This window comes from Sorex araneus, chromosome 7, assembly GCF_027595985.1.
Source record: "Sorex araneus isolate mSorAra2 chromosome 7, mSorAra2.pri, whole genome shotgun sequence".
Classification (NCBI taxonomy): Eukaryota; Metazoa; Chordata; class Mammalia; order Eulipotyphla; family Soricidae; genus Sorex; species Sorex araneus.
Genome location: NC_073308.1, coordinates 51,337,827 through 51,356,584, shown reverse-complemented (window position 1 = coordinate 51,356,584; position 18,758 = coordinate 51,337,827). Strand labels below are relative to the sequence as shown.

Genomic DNA, 18,758 nt, shown 5'->3' with positions numbered 1-18,758 from the left:
TATCTCAGTTAGAAAACACTTGAAAATAACTAGGAAAAAGGAAGATTCACAAATTCTGAACCTCAGAAAATCTGCTAATGCTTGTTAATCAATGCTGATAAGATAAATGAAGTTTAATACTATAAATTAGGAAATATTTAAACAATTATAGATACAATAATTAGTATATGTCTTCAAAATATTTTTAAAGACATTGGTTTTTAAGGTATTCATAAGGAAGACAGGTACTATCTCTTACTTTATATATTGTTTTGTATATATGTACATGTATATATATACAAAAAATATATATATAAGTGCCCATATCTACCACAGGATGCAAAATATATCACACTTTTTCTGACATGGCATTAATTTTTTCTTCCATTTCTGAGTATTCACTAGACAAGCCTCATCTTTCCAATATGATTATAAGTCAACTTAACAGCATGCTATTTACATAGGTTTACAAAAATTATCCTTTACAAGTTTAAAATGAAATGCTAAAAAAATATTTGTAAAATCAATTTTATAGAAAAGGAGAGATAAATAGAAACAAAGCAGCTTCTAGTCTTTGTGTAAAAGATATATCAATTATAATGCTACCCATACATGTATTCAAAGATGTACTTTGCTCATGTATTGTGAGTAAATGATATTTTATGTTTTACTGCATCTCTGAAAAAGGACTTCTAGTAGCCACAATGTCCACAGATCATTACATATGATATAATTTCAAAAGTTGTGTGTGTCATCTTTTTATCACCTTGGAGACATTGCCTTATTATGTCAAGTTTGGAAATAGGTGGTTTGTAAAATATTTGCATAACCTTAAGCAGTGGATAAAGTACACGATGTCACAAGCCGTAATTTAAAGCTAAAGTTTAAATACAAATATGCTAAAAATTTTTGTATCTTTATACTTCTGAAATATTTCAAGTAATAGGAACAGGGAAGTCATGGAAGAAAAAAATATCAGGTTTATCACTAACCTACCCAAATGACAGAAGTCCTGCTATTTAACTTTAAAATTTTACTATACAGTTTTTTTCATAGAATATTTTATACATTAAAGACATACAAGCAAAAGTAAATTTATAGCTAACTAATTTTCTACATTTTATTTTGTATTCATTAAAATCATTTGTTAAGCTCCTAATTGAGCAGTGCTTTTCCACAATTACCAGCAATTTCAAATACTATAATAATAAATCAAAGTACCCTTAACTTTAAATTATTATCTTTAGATTTACTAGCTGAAAATATCATTAGCTTCTCATAGCTATTTTAGCAGGCATTATAGGTTCCATATAATCTGAATTATATGTTGCAAATTGAAACCATCATTTTTAATCAGAAAGAAGTGAGATGTTATCACAGCAGGACTTGGCTTTCTCTATTCCCTCAGTTCCACTCCAGGTACTTTTCACTGTGTAGATTTTGCCTGTTGACTGAATTGGCCAGCCCTTCCCTCAGATAACAGCCATGATTAGGAAGCCATATGGTGCAGTGCTATAAGCTATATTAAATTTTGAGTCATATTTTGGCTAGCTTTACCCTCAAAACTGAGTAGCAGCATTATATCAAAGTAAATTCTATATACTTGCTGAATATTGGTATAAATAACCAAGCCAACTTCTATTTTTTCCATTATCTTTTCAGATTCTTGCTGATACACAATCATGCTAGAGTTTAAACACAAACATCCTAGTTAGGAAAGAAAAGACAATAAAGGAGGGTGTCTTTTTCGTGTCACCATTCATTTACCTTTAAAGAAGCAGTCATCATTGTGAACAATGATAATCTTTTGTTTCTTCAGGCAGGCGGCTCTGTGCACTTCACAATGGTTTTCATAGAATTCTCCATCAGATCCACACACCGGTTTGTAGTGCCTTTTGCATAGGTCCATGCAAACACATTCTGCTTCCCCAGTCTCTCTGCTGATAACACAGTGCCTTCCCAAACCACAGTATTTATTTTCACAAGATCCTAAAGGGCCATCCTGCAGCCGAAATCCTGAAAATAAAGAATAGAAACCTCTATTCAAAAATATGCTCAAATGATACATATTTGCATACCCATGTTTAAATGGTATATATAAAACTATATATATAGCTATATATATAACTATATATACATATATAGTGTATTTTACAGTCAAGACTCATGCTTGACTAAGTGCATGAGGGAAATAAAGTTTCAGATCAACTTTTACAAAAGACCTCAACTCACTTCCCTTCAACTTGAACCTTCTTGTCTCTCTCCAATGAGTATTGTAGTCTTTAGTGATTCTCAAGTGCTAAAAAAACTCAATTCAAATCACTGTTCTACCATTTTATGGACATAACTAGTTTCTTTGTATCAAGTGTGCCATCTACAATATGTGTGTGATACAGAACTATTTCATAAATTGTACAAAGTATTCAATGTGACAATTCATAGAAAAGGTATACCAAACACATAGTAAATGTTTCAAAAATATCAAATTTTATATTAATATAATTCTAGGCAAAAATTGTGTGCACATAAGGCAGGATATAGGGGATAAGAACCAAAACCTGTAATACTGCTTGGTGATTCCCTAACAGCTGACACCTTCCTGTTTGACCTTTGCCATTTGGCAATTAATTATGCATTTCATGACTAAATGAATATATCACAGAGATTTCAACTTTCTTGTTATTCAGCCTAACCAATCTCCATCAGCATCAGAAGTATAAGACTGTTGTCTGTCACTGTCACTGTCATCCCATCGATTTGCTCAAACGGGCACCAGTAACGTCTCCCTTGTGAGACATGTTACTGTTTTGGGCATATTGAATACACCATGGGTAACTTGTCAGGCTCTGCTATGTGGGCAAGCTACTCTCGGTAGCTTGCCTTGCTCTCCGAGAAGGGCGGAGGAATCGAACCAGGGTCAACCCATGCAAGTCAAATGCCCTACCACTGTTGTATCCACCAATACTACAGTGAGACTAAGCAACCTCAATCTTGGCTCCCTATTTTATGAAGAAATGACTGACATACTACAGTTATAGGCATTGTAATTCCTAAGCAGAGAGGAAAACCTGGCTTTTGTCTACTACATTTTTGTTTGACTTGACTGTTACTAACCAAACATGCATAATACAAAATATGAAACAGCAGGATACAATTATCTGTGTATATATGTACACATATATGATAATATATGCATATAGAATTATTTTCCATAACTATTTTATTTTTACTTTGTACAAAACTAATTTCAATAAAGCCTTTCTCTATTTTTTTTTCCTGACGAATGGGCCGTGGATGATTTCTGCCCCCTCTGTTGTCTTCCAACTGTTCCCCATGGGGCCATAATTTCTTTTTTGTTCAGTTGTCTGGGGACTGGCACACTGAGCTTGGCTCCCCGAACCTTCTAGAGCTTAGCCAGTATGCCTAGCTCCTGTGTTTGTGGTGCAAAGCACACCCGTGAAGGGAAAGCAGCTGCTTCCGGCTTCATTCCCTGAGGTCCTGCAAAGCCAGGCAACGACCTAGAGAGTTCCATCCCTGCGAGACTGCCTTTTCTGGCGAGGCTGTAGCTGCACCATCATCCCCAGTGCTACCCAGAATGCACCACTTGGCTACTGAGCAACAGCCTGGGGGTGGGAACAAGCCTGTCAATGTGATCCTGGTTGCCCACCCGCACGCCCCAGAATAGCAGGCTCTATAAAAGCTTTTAGAGGTTATAAACTTAAACTATAGTTAAGTTCTTAGCTAATGATGGATTCCCCCACCCCCCAGGATATAGGTTAAAAAAAAAATCTCTACAGCTCATGGCATCATATGAAGAACATGAATTCTGATCCGAAGTCAAATTGCAGCTTCATTAACTCCAAACCTTACAATGTTGCTTGGGTGCCTAACACATCTGTGACACAGATGCCTCATCTGCAAAGTAGAGATAATGTACCATGATGAGATTACCAGTTTAGCAATAAAAAGTTCTCTGTGACTGAAAATTACAATTATTACTATTGCAATACTTGTAAGACAAATTGCATAAGAAAATCACTGTCATCCCGTTGCTCATCGATTTGTTTGAGCAGGCACCAGTAACATCTCTCATTGAGAGACTTGTTGTTACTGTTTTTGGCATATCCAATATGCATGGGTAGCTTGCCAGGCTCTGCCATGTGCGCTCCATACTCTCAGTAGCTTGCCGGGCTCTCCTTCAGTTCGGCCGAGTGAAAGGTGAACTCCCAACTGCTGTGCTATCGCTCCAGCCCAAAAAGAAAATATGTGTGTAAAATTCATTTAAAGAATACGTTTAGGGATTAGAGCAATAGGGTAGGGTGCTTTGCAAGCTGCCCACCCGGATTCAATCCCCTGAATCCTATATGGTTTCCGAAACCCACTAGGAGTGACCAGTGTATGCAGAGCCAGGAGTACGCCTTGAGCACCACTGTGTGTGCCCATCTCACCGCCACCCCCCAGACACATTACAAGACACTTCCTACCCATTTTCCATAATTACCACACCGTATTTGATGGCGTTCAGACAGTAGGAAACAAATCACACACACACACACACACACACACACACACACACACACACACACATCTCTCTGAAAGCCCGACAAGCTACCAAGTGAATCCTGCCTGCATGGGCAGAGCCTGGCAAGCTACCCATGGCATAATCAATGTGCCAAAAACAGTAGCAATAAGTCTCATTCCCCTAACCCTGAAAGAGCCTCCAATCATTGGGAAAGACGAGTAAGGAGAGGCTGCTAAAATCTCAGGGCTGGGAAGGAGGAATAGAGAGGTTACTGTGCCCGCTAGAGTAAATTGATAAGCAATGGGATGACAATGACAGTGATATTTTTGTAAAATTCACAAAGCAAAAAAAAAAAAATTTGCAAAGCATTTAGATCATTAAATCTAATGCTCTAAAAACAATTTCAGATGTCTGCAATCTTTGAAACTCTATTTGATAAAGCATAAAAACATTTAAAATTATAATTAATTAATAAAGCAATTCCTAAAATTTGGAAGAAATTAGTTAAGAATGATAAAAATCTCCACTTACTAGCTGAATAAAATTAATACTGAATACATCTTTTTCCTTTACATTATTTATTATCAGTGAAATATATGTTTAAAAGATAAAATTACATAAATCATAAATCTAAAATAACTAACATCAATTGGAAATGATTCCTTATAATAGTACTTATTTTAATTCTCTTTTCTGAGGTCCCTTAATGAAGTTGCTATTATCACACAGGAACTTGATTCACATAGTTGTGTTTTGTGTGAATTTGTAATATATATATAACTTTAATGTCTCATTATTGATCAAATTCCTGAGCTACTAGTTGAAGGTGCATGGAAGGAGTTTATTTTTTTAAATAGAAGAATAAGTTTAAAGTTCACTGAGTCTGATCAGTTTACATTTAGTCACAAGTTGAGTCCACTAACTATTAGTTATGATTTCCATTTTGAAGAAAAATGATTTGCTAAAAATGAAATCAATGCTGCCATATCTTGGTGGCTCTCCTTCCCATAGTCTCTTAAATATTTTCTCCTAAATTTTGCACTCCAGTTCAGAGGTTTGTAGTAGGATATCAGCTATTTTCTAGAAGTTAATGAACTATTTTATACTAGCTAGAAGCGATGTGTTGCATGTAGTTCCTGCAATTAAGGAAAATTTAATTAATTCATATGCAATCCAAAAGAAAGCTCATATTATGTAAATGAATAGCTAGAACATATCCTTTCTGACAGTAATTATCCATGACTAATGCTGAACTTAAGTTTCAGCTGAGATTAAATCAATTTAATCTGATCAACATGTCAAAGATTTCTTTTAAGTACATTCAGATAACACACTAATTGAATTTTAATCAAGAACCTTTATCCTGCTACCTCTAACTTGATAAAATAACATTTGTTTCCAAAATGTACTACATATTTAACAAGTACATCGTTTTATAAGTCCTATGTCTTCAGCGCATTACAAAAATTCTTCAGATTTAAAATAAAGCTGAAACATTAAAAGATTAAGGGATGGATAGAATATAAAGCTTTTAATGGTCAACTTGTGCAATAAATACATGTGCTGATTTTCAATGATCCATGTTCAAAGTATAACGCTATAGCACAATATCAATTTAATTTTAAAAGATCAAAGACATGCTGTCAAAAATCAAAATAATTCTACACAATTCTAAAGACTATCCTGACACTTTTTATCAATTGTGAGGCAAGTTCCACTGAGTGATTTATATAACTTACAGTATATCAAATAAGAATTTAATATAGAATGAATCTGTGCTAAAGTACAATTTAATAAAATGTATGTTTATGTGTAAGGGGCAAGGCAATAATTAATAATTTTGCAAAAGACTTACATGGGGCATAAGATAAGATTTGATTGTGTACATATAAAGAGGCAATGATTTAGGGGTATACTTCGAGTGCAAAAGAAAGAACAATAATATGAGGTCAAACATCACAGTGTATCATGTTTTAAAAATGCAACATGAGACGAGACCCCCAGTGGCCACACACGAATGGCTCCTCTGTTCCTGAGTGACCATGATCCAGGAGGCCTACTAACTACTTTCGGCACCCAGCGGCTTCTTGCAGAAATGCCTCTAGACTGTGAACTAAGCTATTCCCCATGCCACCTGGGGGCAGGGCATGGGGGGAAAGAGGGGAAGGTTTTTCTCTCTCTGCCTTTCCTATTAGTGGCTGTGTGACAACCACCATGTTTTAGAATGCAGCACTAGACAGAGGTACGAGCATGCAGTAATGCAACTTCTGGCAGAAATTCCTCTGGACTAAATTACTAAATACCAGAAATGCAAAACCGCATGGCCACTGTCTTGGCTGCACAACCTCATATGCTCTTCATTCTCAGCAATGGAAAACAATTTATCGAATGATGCCTTTTCGGCAGGGCTGATTGTTGGGGGAAAATATCAAATAATAATAGTGAGTTTTGCACTGAAATATTAAATGTGATCAAAGTAAAGAGAGAGTAAAGTAAAAATCATCTGCCACACAGGCAGGGTAGGGGTTGGGATGGGAGTTATACTGGGATTCTTAGTGGTGGAGCATGTGCACTGGTGAAGGAATGGGTGTTTCATCATTGTATGACTGAGACTTAAACCTGAAAGCTTTGTAACTGTTCTCATGGTGACTGAATAAAAAAGAAAATAAAAAATCAACATGAGCTAAAAAAATCTATTATAGGGACAGAAACTACAAAACTATAACTAACGCTGAATTTAAATCAATAGTAGACATAAGGATAAAACAGACTTTGAAATTCTACCTTGAATACTTTAGTCAAACACAAAATAATTTAGAATGCCAAGTTCTTAGAGTTGATAATGGTCTCAAAAAGTGTATACTTCTATTTTATTATTTTTTTTTAATTGAATCCCCATGTGGAAAGTTACAAAGCTTTCAAGCTTAAGTTTAAGTTACACAATGCTCGAACACCCATCCCTTCACCAGTGCACATATTCCATCACCAAGAATCACAGTAAACCTTCCACCTACCCCCCCATCCCAACTGTGTAGCTGATAAATTTCACTTTACTTTCTCTTTACTTTGATTACATTCAATATTTCAACAAAAAGCTCGTTATTCTTGTTCGGATCCCCCCCTCCCCCCTGCAAAAGTCAGACCTGCTGAAAAGAAGCATTTGATAATTTGTTTTCCATTGCTGAGAATGAAGAGATATGAGGTCGTGTGGCCCCAATAGCGGCTGCGAGGTTTTGGATTTCTGTATTTTAGTAACAAAGTCCAGAGAAATTTCTGCCACAAGTTGCATCATTGCTAGCTCGTACCTCTCTGCTACCTTATATTCCACATATGCGTGCAATCATTCTATGTCTGTCTCTTTCTCTCTGACTCAAACTCTCACTATTTGCAGATGATATGATACTATACTTAGAGAACCCTAACACCTCTACCAAGAAACTCTTAGAAACAATAAATTTGTATAGCAAAGTTGGAGGCTATAAAATCAACATCCAAAAGTCTATGGCTTTCCTATACGCAAATGATGAGAGAGAAGAAAGTGACATGGTAAAAGCAATCCCGTTCACAATTGTACCTCAAACAATCAAATACTTCTTAAGTTTTAAGTGTATACATTATCTCACCTATGATTTGTGAAGAGAACAACAGAAGTTTGGTCAGAGAACAAAAGCAGCAAATACCTTTTGGTTTTCTTATATATGTATTATCTGATCACAGGAAATGGGAAAGTAAAAAAAAATAAATCATATTAACTTTCCTCTCATTCAAGTTTAAATGCTTTCATTTAAAAGTGGCAGGACTTGGGGCTGGAGCGATAGCACAGCGGTTAGGGCGTTTGCCTTGCACGCGGCCGACCCGGGTTCTAATCCCAGCATCCCATATGGTCCCCTGAGCACCGCCAGGAGTAATTCCTGAGTGAAGAGCCAGGAATAACCCCTGTGCATTGTCGAGTGTGACCCAAAAACTAAAAAAAAAAAAAAAATGTGGCAGGACTGGAGAGATAGTATAGAGAGTAAGGAGCTCTAATAAAGGAAATAAACATAATTAATAATAACTTGTATCTCTTGTCATCCCATTGATCTTCGATTTGCTTGAGCAGGCACCAGTAACGTCTCCATTTGCCCCTGTCATGTGCTAGTGTAGCCCAATATCTGCTTGCTCCAGGAACTGGAAAAGCCTCAAACCATTCATTCAGGGGTTTGTAATTTTTTATTCTTCTTATAATTAATAATAATAATAATAATAAAAATGCTTGGTGAGCTCATTCAGTGTGCTTTCTTTGATAACCAATATTTAAACTTCGGGTAGGGTGTTTGCCTTGCACACGGCCAACTCGGGTTCTATTCCTCCATCCCTCTTGGAGAGCCCAGCAAGCTACTGAGAGTATCCTACCAGCATGGCAGAGCCTGGCAAGCTACCTGTGGCATAGCTGATATGACAAAAGTAGCAACAACAAGTCTCACAATGGAGACATTACTGGTGCCCGCTTGAGCAAATCGCGATGACAGTGCTACAGTGCTATGTAAACAAACACTCATACTCTATTTTCACTTTATCACCTGTAGGATGACATTACTTTGTCCTCTCGCTGCTTGCCACAAGTAGCTTGTCCCGGTTTTCCCGGAGTTTAGGCTTACCCCAGTCACACCCGTCAAGGTTTTCCCGAATCTCTCCCATCCCTTTGTTTAGCTATATTCACTTCTCTATGCTCTCTTCCCCAAAACAGTTAATCCACGGCTTTCCCTTAATCTGACTCTGCTAATTTGTAAGGTCAGATCTTCCTAGGATACTGAATTTATATTATATAAGTTAATATTGCCTTTCTCCTCTTCTTGTGCCTTTTGAATAATTTACTTTAAAGCAATGTCCTTTTTGTATGGACACGAGAAGACAATATCATGTTTTTGTAACTTGGTATTAAATTGGCCTTGAATATTATTCCCTCCCGGGCATCTGCTTTCTCCACTTAAGCCTCAGTTGCCCTCAGTTCCTAGCACCCCAAAAGCAGGGTCCCGACGAGGGACGGGAAGGATCCAGGGCAAGCGGTGAGTTATGTGCTACCCTGGCATCAAGATGGGCCTGGTCAAAGTGCCTAGTTCTTAACTATAAGTTAAGAGCTTGATCATAGACAAATGCTGTCATGATCCAAAAATAATGATGAGACTAGGACCCTGCTAGGGATAGGAAAGACTGATCTGGCCTGAGCACTGTAGTCTGAGATGGCCCCAGGAGAGCAATTCTATAAACTTTAATGCATCTCTTATTGTGTCCATACAAAATGATTAATATTATGAATCCTTATATGTTTGCTGGCTGAGGAGAAGAGAAACACACTGACGGGACTCCACCCTTGGGTGGATCCTACTGCTGAAAGGGATTAAGTCCTAGGAGAAGCATCCCCTAAGGGAAAGGAACCTTACCCTATTGATGGTGACCACACCTAGGTGTAGACCCCAACCCCTTCATGCTGGGGAGATTTAACTAGGCTTGTAAGTGGGTTGGGGGACCAGATCCAAGGGGCCTGATCCACAGATCCTGAGAGAGACTGAGAGCCAGGAGAGAAGCAGAGAGAGAGAGAGAGAGAGAGAGAGAGAGAGAGAGAGAGAGAGAGAGAGAGACAGACAGAGACAGAGAGAGAGACAGAGAGAGAGAGAGAGAGAGAGAGAGAGAGAGAGAGAGAGAGAGAGAGAGAGAGAGAGAGAGAGAAATAAACTGATTGAGCAACCAGTTTGGCCTTCTTCCTTCTGTTGCCTGCCCTTGACTGACAGCACACACAGCGGTTCCAGGGCACCAAACGCTGATGGTGAAACAGTGCCGCCCGGAAAGCCCGCGAGTGTGCGCGCGCCCCTCGGCGATCCTTAGTTTTTTGCAATCACCCTTCTGTTTTCTTGGTTGCTCTTTATGCCATGACTGGCATTTCACTCTTGGCTCTGGTACGCACACACTTTGGTTGTGGTGCTTACTAGGGATCTCACTCATAAGTGTAGTACTCAACTAATGGTTGCAGTGTGCTGGGAAACACACTTGATCACTGCTGTTACTGTAACTCCAGGTATCTCGATAGCAGGTGGCAGTTGAGATTCCAGCAAGCCACACTCTCGTTCCCGGGAGCCTCAAATTTTCTACTAGGAAAAGTATCTACTGTCTATATATTCTACAAATAACCCTGGCAATGCAAAAACCCAAACGTACATTTATCTTAGTTTGCAAATTATCGTTTTTTCCACAATCTGATAGTAATTGTTGTTACAGCATGCCAATAGTTATATGGCTAGATTTTACAGTTCAAGTTGTTGGTCCAGGAGATAGTCAGTGATGAGGCCACCTGCCTAAAATGCTCTGTACCTAAGCTGGATTCCTGTCATAACATAGTTCCTTGAGCATGGCTGAGTGCAGGTTCTCCTGCATCTCCCCCGAGTAATCCCCAGCACCATAGAGCCTGAAGAGCATTGTGTCCACGAGGTCTTTGCACTGAATTGGTGGCCGACTGCTTGGCCACAAATCACTGTTCAGGACGCTGGATTCCCCCAAGTAGCACTTAAGAGCTCCCCTTAATTAATGAATGAGTCAATTAAATTGGAGTCGATTTCACTGCAACTGTTATTACAAGTGTGACTTTTGATAAATTCATTAAAACAGATGAGCCTGTTGCCCATCTAAAAAGAGCAAAGAACAGTCTCTGACTATTGTTTAAATGAATTAAACATGATGGGAAGAATAATAATCATATATCAAGTGATTATTTAAAGCAAGGTTTCTCTAAGTTTTTCTGGCCACAGCCCCCATGTAACCTTGTTTTCCTGTGACCCTCCTGTCCCAGCTGCTGACCCCTAGTTTTATGCTGTGACTCCCATTAACTTTAGTTTTGTCTGTGACCTCGTGGGATATTCTGGGGGTTTCCCATTGAGAAATGCTGGCGTAGAGGATTATGTAAGATGGCTCATTGAAAACCCTGAAACAGAGTATGTGTTCAACAAACACAGTTATTGTTCTTAGTAATTGACATTGACTATGAATTTGACACAGAGCATACACTGACTTAAAGTCATTGGCATTAATAAAAATAGACTTTGGCATCTCAAGTTTTTATTATGTTTGCTGGTGATTGATTTACAAAAATGTTCAGATATGTTTTGAAATTAGACATCTAAAAATTTGAATAGTCCTGTTCTATAAGAATGTATCTCACTGGCCCCTGAGAAAGAAAAAAAAAGTGAGCTCATATTTCTGCAATTACACGTTTTTAACTTAGAAATAATATTTTGATGACAGTTTGACATCCATATGGACAATTTGTGAGATGCTAGTGATTCCAAAATAAATGTGCCTGTAGCATACTGCCAAGCCAAACAAAACACATTCGGTGCTTCCATACTTTGTGGAAAGTGGCAGTTCAAGAAACTCCTCCAATGCCTGTGGAAGATTAAGCCCAGTATGATCTTTTCATGACCTTTAGTGATTGTAATATGCCTTTCCTGCTGTTACTTTGTGAAGTCAGTGAAAACAAGGTAGGTGAACTGAAAATCCGCCCAGTGTGTCACTCTTTAAAGACAGCTTGAACAATTGCATATCTGCAGTTTAGTAAATCTGGAAGTTTTTTCTTCAATTTTTTCTCTCCATTTTTTTTTTTTTTTTTTGCTTTTGGGTCACACCTGGGGGTGGTCAGGAGATACTCTTGGCTCTGCAGGGAGTCGACCTCATGCAAGGTAAAATCCCCACACACCACACTATCACTCTAGCCCTTTTCTTCACACCTTATCATCAACAATGTATTGGACTTCTGTAGCACATTCAAGAATTTAGGGGAGCGTTATTAATTTTTTTAATCTTGGTTTTGTTTATTTGGTGGCCACATCTGGCAGGGTCAGGGAAACCTAGTGACTCTGTTCTCAGGAATTATTCCTGGCGATCTTCAGGAAACCATCCACATTGCCAGGGATAGAACCAAGTTCAGCCATGTGCAAGGCAAGTGCCTTAAACACTATAATATCGCTCTGGTCCCTGCAATTTTCTTTCTTTTTTTTTTACCTTAAAAGAAGCAAATATGGAAAAGATAAGTAAAAGATTCAGAGATTAGTAGAATTATACTCATCTAAATTATAGTTTCTGTTTAATTTAATTAATATCTTGCCAGTAAGTATGAACTTTGGTATGCTACTTCATGATTTGAATTAATTTTTAACACTAATACTTCAAGTTAATTCTTATTTTATATTTTCATCAGCAGTATGATTCTAATTGTTACAGCAAAGTAATAAGAATAATAATCCCGTTGCTCATCGATTTGTTTGAGTGGGCACCAGTAATGTCTCTCATTGTGAGACTTTAATTATTACTGTTTTTGGCATATCCAATATGCCATGGACAGTTTGCCAGGCTCTGCCATGCGGGCATGATACTTCGGTAGCTTGCCAGGTTCTCTGAGAGGGGCGGAGGAATTGAACATGGGTTGGCCGCATGAAAGAGGAATGCCTACCGATGTGCTATAGCTCCAGCCCAAGAATAATAATATTAATAACAATAATAAAGACTCTAAAAAACAGGCAACTTTGCTGAAAATATTCAGATCTTTCCTGAAATTAACCATTATTTTTATCCTTTTAAAAGAAATGTCTTTATTATCTTTAAGCCCATTGGAAATTTAAAGGAGTATTTATTATTATAATGTGTAATTATTATGCACATAATGGATAGCACAGCAGAGAGGGCGTTTGTTTACCTTGCACAAGGCCAACCCGGGTTCGATTTCTCCATTGTCCCTCTCAGAGAACCCAGCAAGCTACTGGGAATATCTCTCCCGCATGGCAGAGCCTGGTAAGCTACCCATGGTGTATTCGATATGCCAAAAACAGTAACAAGTCTCACAATGGAGACGTTACTGGTGCCCAATCGAGCAAACTGATGAGCAATGAGACAACAGTGACAGTGACTTTTGATGTCGTACTGTCTTTTGTCTTAAATAAATAAATAAATAAATAACCTTGTATAGTCTGTTAATTACTTAGATCATAGATATGGGCTGAAAGGCAAAGAAATTTCAGCTTTGTCCTAACATTAAAGATTGGTGATTTCACAGAAAAATGAGTTTATATACCTCATTGGAGTAGTGTAAACTATAATTATAAATTTCTTTTAGATGATTATGTTTAATAGCAGTGAATAGTGGGCTTGAATGAAGAATTATAATTTAACGGGTATAAAGTTTTAGTATTCTATGAATTTTGGAAAATTCTGATGACATGATTGCACATTATTAGTGAACTTATTGTAGCACTGTAGCACTGTCATCCAGTTGTTCATTGATTTGCTCGAGCGGGTACCAGTATTTTCCAACAAATAGTTCATGCATCAACAATGACATAACAATTCCAAGTGATCCAGTGATGTGGAATATATGCATTATATTTATTCTTTCCTAGGTCACAACTAATACCTGGAATTCAATGATAGTTGTATCCCCACAGTTTATCTTTTCTCAGAATTTCATATAGTTAAACTTATATAGCATGTACTCACTGTATAGTAATGTATTTAAAGTAATAATCTGATTTTAAGTTCCCTCCATGCCAATGCATATCCTGACTGGCCAATATTATTTTTTACCACGAAATAATAATTTCCCCTGGAGGCACCACAGTTTATTTATTCATTTCATTTTTCCTAGTAAAGGACTTCTCAGTTGCTTCCAAATCTAGGCAATTATTTAAAATAGAAAATCTTTTTAAAAATGTCTGTTATCTCATAGTTTGAATTTGCATTCCTTTATTTTCTTATTATGGAGCTCATTTTTTTTTTCACGTGTATTTGCAACTCTGTACCCTCTTTGGTACGGTGAAACACTTCGTCATTATTGGATATGCCAAAAACAGTAACAATAAGTCTCTCAATGAGAAACGTTACTGGTGCCAGCTCGAACAAATCGATGAGCAACGGGATGACAGTGACAGTGACAGATTTTATTTACAATATGTTGAGGTTTAGGTGCTACTTGTATAGTTAGAATAGTGCTTCTCAGAGAAGTTTATTGAAACTATTTTCCCAGTCACTGCCTTACAATTTTATTTTCCTGAAGTCTCCTGTATACACATTTACGGAGGAGTTTTAAATTTTTATAAGATACAATTTACTTTTTATCAATTTTTGCCTTGACATTATAATTAAAATGTCTAGGCAGGGGCAGGAGAAATAACAGTTAGCAGCGCGCTTGCCTTGCATGCAGTATGCATGGTGTTAATCTTCAACATGCTGTATAGACCTCAAACCCTTTCAGGGCTGAACACTGAGCATATATCCAGGACAAAGTTCTGAGCACAGCTGGGTGTGACCCCCAAAACGACAGCAAACATAAAATGTCTAAGTCAACTAGATTTTATCTTCCCGAAAATATATTTTTCATTTCCCATTCATTTTGCATTTCATTTGAGTTAAATTCTTTTTTTAATTTTTTTTTTATTTTATTCTTTAATTAGTGAATCACCATGAGGGTACAGATACAGATTGACACATTTTAGAACTTGTTTTTCCCTCATAAAATGTTCACAAACACATCCCTCCACCAGTGCCCATTCTCCACCACCAATAAACCCAGTATCCCTCCCCCCTAATCCCATCTCCCCCCCACCCCACCCTTCCTCTGTGCCAGGGTATTCCCTTTTGATCTTTCTCACTCTCCAATTGGGTGTTGTGGTTTGCAATAGGGGTATTGAGTGGCCATTGTGTTCAGTCCATTTGAGTTAAATTCTTGAAAGGACTTTTTCGACCTTCTGTTAATATTCATCATTTCTAACTCTCTTTGATAAAAAGGATTTGCTCCTTAACTGAATTATCATTGCTCTTTGGTCAAAGATCAATTTTTCATAATTGTGCATATCAATTACTGAACTTTCTATTCGTCCCCCTTGTTCTTTTTGTTTATTTTTCACCATTATTTTGCTATCTTGATTACCACAGCTTTATAGTAAATCTATAATAACTTGATTTTATTTTCTATCAATATTGTTTTGGTGGTTCTTTCTCTCTTCACGTATACACTAGAATCAAGTTGTTTATAAATACAAAGAACAAATTGAGGTTTTTGTGAAAGATATTTACCTTTATAGATCTTGATGTTAAATATAAAGATCAAAAATTATCCAGAGATATATTTAGAGAAATATACACTCAGGGACAATCTTAGCTACTTTGTAGTATGGAGGCAAAATTGTGTTTGTGTATAAATAAAAAAAGCTGCCTTTTTTGTGTTTGTTTTTTAATGATACCCTAACCTTGGCAAATTGCATTTAAAAAATATCCACTATAAGCCAAATTTATAAAAATTATAATACAGTAAATATTTAACTGATTGTTTTTCTTTCTTTCTTCATTTATCAATTCATTTTTATTGAATCGCCATGAGATACACAGTTACAAAGTTGTTCATGATCAGGGTTCAGTCCTACAATGTTCCAACAGTCAACCCTTCACCAGTGTACATTTCCCACCATCAATGAAGACAGGACTTCTATACCCACAGCAGAAAGTGGTGAAAATCTCGCTCCAACTCAGACTCTTAACAACTTTCATACTTTCCCACCACACCCATAGTATCTACTGTCCCTGCTGACCACAGACCTGAGATGTCTCAGTAATGTATTTATTTATTTATTTATTTAGTTAGTTAGTTAGTTATTTGTTTTATTGAATTGCAGTCAGATAAGTTACAACGTTTTCATGTTTGTCTTTCAGTCATACAATAACTGAACACCTGTCCATCCATCAGTGCACATTCCCAACCGCCAATCTCTCTGGTATACACCCCCAGTTCCCAACACTCCCCTTGCCTCTATGGTAGACAATTTCCCCGACACTCTCTCTCTTTTTGGGCATTATGGTTTGCAATATAGATACTGAGAGGCTATCATGTTTGGTCCTTTATCTGCTTTCAGCACACATCTCCCATCCTCAACGGTCCCTCCAACCATCATTGATTTAGTGAGCCCTGATCAATTCCAGCTGCCTTCTCCCCCAGCTCAAGAGGCAGGCTTCCAACTATGGAGCAATATTCCTGTGCCTTGTGTCTACTGTCCTTTGTGACAGTCTCATGTTATTTTATATTCCACAAATGAGTGCAGTCATTTTATGTCCGTCCCTCTCTTTCTGACTCATTTCACTTAGCATGACATTCGCTTATAAAAATTTTCATAATTTCATCTATCCTAACAGCTGCATAGTATTCCATTGTGTAGATGTACCAAAGTTTTTTAACCAGTTGTCTATTCCCGGGCACTCGGGTTGCTTCCAGATTCTGGCTATTGTGAACAGTGCTGCAATGAACATACACGTGCAGATGTCATTTCTACTGTGCTTTTTTGCACGCTCTGGATATATTTCCACAAGTGGTATTGCAGGGTCATATGGAAGCTCAATTTCTAGTTTTATAAGAAATGCCCATATTGTTTTCCAAAAAGGCTGGACCAGTCACTATCCCCACCAACAATGAAAAAGAGTCCCTTTCTCCCGACAAAGGATCATTTTTTTCAAATGAACAAATTGATGGTATTCTAGATGTGGTTCTAAGACTTTTTACATACTGTAGGGAAAAGAGAAACTTAGGATTGACATAAAGGAGTGAAATTAATAGTTTACATTTTCCTCTTAAGTGTATAGTATTTGTCATATAGTTAGCTGGATTTACTCCGCTATGTTTCCCCTTTTCCTTTGATAGTTTTCAAACCACACTAAGTTGTGTCAAGTATCACTCTTGGTGGCGTTTGTGGAATACACGTGATACTAGGACTGAACCCAGACAACTGCATGCTTCTGTAAAGGTATGTCTGTCATTTACAACCCAGTCAATTTTTTGTTGATATGAACAAACTTATTCTAGTGTATATATGAAGAGGAAAAGAGCCACAAAAACAATATTGATAGAAAACGCTTGTAATTCACCAGTGTACATTTTCCACCAACAATGTCTCCAACTTCCCTCTTTACATGCCCTTCCGCCTCTTTCAACTTCCTTTAACCCCCACCCCTAGTCCACCTCTATGGCAGACAGTTTTATTCTCTCTCTCTCTGTCTCTGTCTCTGTCTCTCTCTGTCTCTCTGTCTCTCTGTCTCTCTCTCTATTTCTTTCCTTTCGGTCATTATGGTTTGCATTCTATTTTCATAGTCAAATGATACTATCAAAAATTTTACAAGATAAAATATTAGGTATAAGATAAAATATGAGATAAAATATTACTTGATTTAGGGTTGACAAATTATAATAATTTAATATCAATATTTTAATTATTCACAGCTCACAAGGGAAGCATAACATGTTCTTTCTAACTGAAATGAAAATCTAATGTGATATTCTCTAATATGTGAAAATAAAGTTTCTCTGTCGACCTGTAATAAAAATGTTTTATTAAATATGAAATTTCAAAGAATATGTCCTTTATATCTGGAGACCTTCTAAAAAGTGCTCAGGTACGATGGTCAGTACTTCAGGTGATTTCAGGTACAGTCTGACTGTGCAAATCTAATGACAGTTGAGTACTTGGGTCTGTCAAGATGGTACTACATGACCCTATAAATGTACTACTGTAATTGTGTTATCTAAAAGTGCTTAGGCTCAACCCCAAGGTTACATCTAAGGTGCTTTGGGATCTAACTCAATCTGGGATGTTACATGTGAATTTTGTGTTCCACCCATGTAAGTTATTTTCCTTGTGCTGAATTTGTTTGTTTTGCTTTTTATTTTTAATAAAATATAATACTTTTAAAATAATTCTGGTATTTATCTGACTACCCCCTTGTGCTAGAAAATTAGCTCTACATAATAGGAATATAGCATTTACATTTTAAAATTAATATGCTATCATAGAATTGTCACTTTTAAATACCTGTGTATTTGTAATTCATTAAGCAAAGGTCCACTCTGATATCAAATTCTTGTCTTAAAAATCTATTTCTGTTCTATAGCTTTATTAAAATTTGGCCTCTCCCATTACACTTTAAAAAATATTTTAAACCGATTTTGTTTCTTTTGTAATATTGTAATATTTTTTCATAAAATTAAATCAATAGTCTTAACATGTCACTATAGCAAAACAAAATTTTTCCTGCTATTTTTAAATATTATTTTATTGAGAACATTGGTTAATCAATGTGTTCTATTAATCTTCTGAATAGTTTGATTGTAGTGTATTTTCCCATCATTATCTTTGGTGCTTTAGGGGGAGAGGTGTAGGGGAAGTTGTGGCCACATCCCGCTGTCCTTAGGGCTTCCTTC

At 36.9% G+C, this 18,758-nt stretch overlaps 1 protein-coding gene across 4 annotated transcripts in view; it reads right to left on the bottom strand.

Annotated features, from left to right (window-relative positions):
- Window positions 1–18,758, bottom strand: part of FSTL5 (follistatin like 5) — a 693,844-nt gene that overhangs the window by 444,420 nt on the left and 230,666 nt on the right. For all 4 annotated transcript variants that reach the window (XM_055144641.1, XM_004606146.2, XM_055144642.1 and 1 more), the window contains exon 4: window positions 1,747–1,995. In XM_055144641.1, coding sequence (XP_055000616.1) covers window positions 1,747–1,995 — 249 coding nt within the window. The remainder of the gene's footprint in view (window positions 1–1,746; window positions 1,996–18,758) is intronic.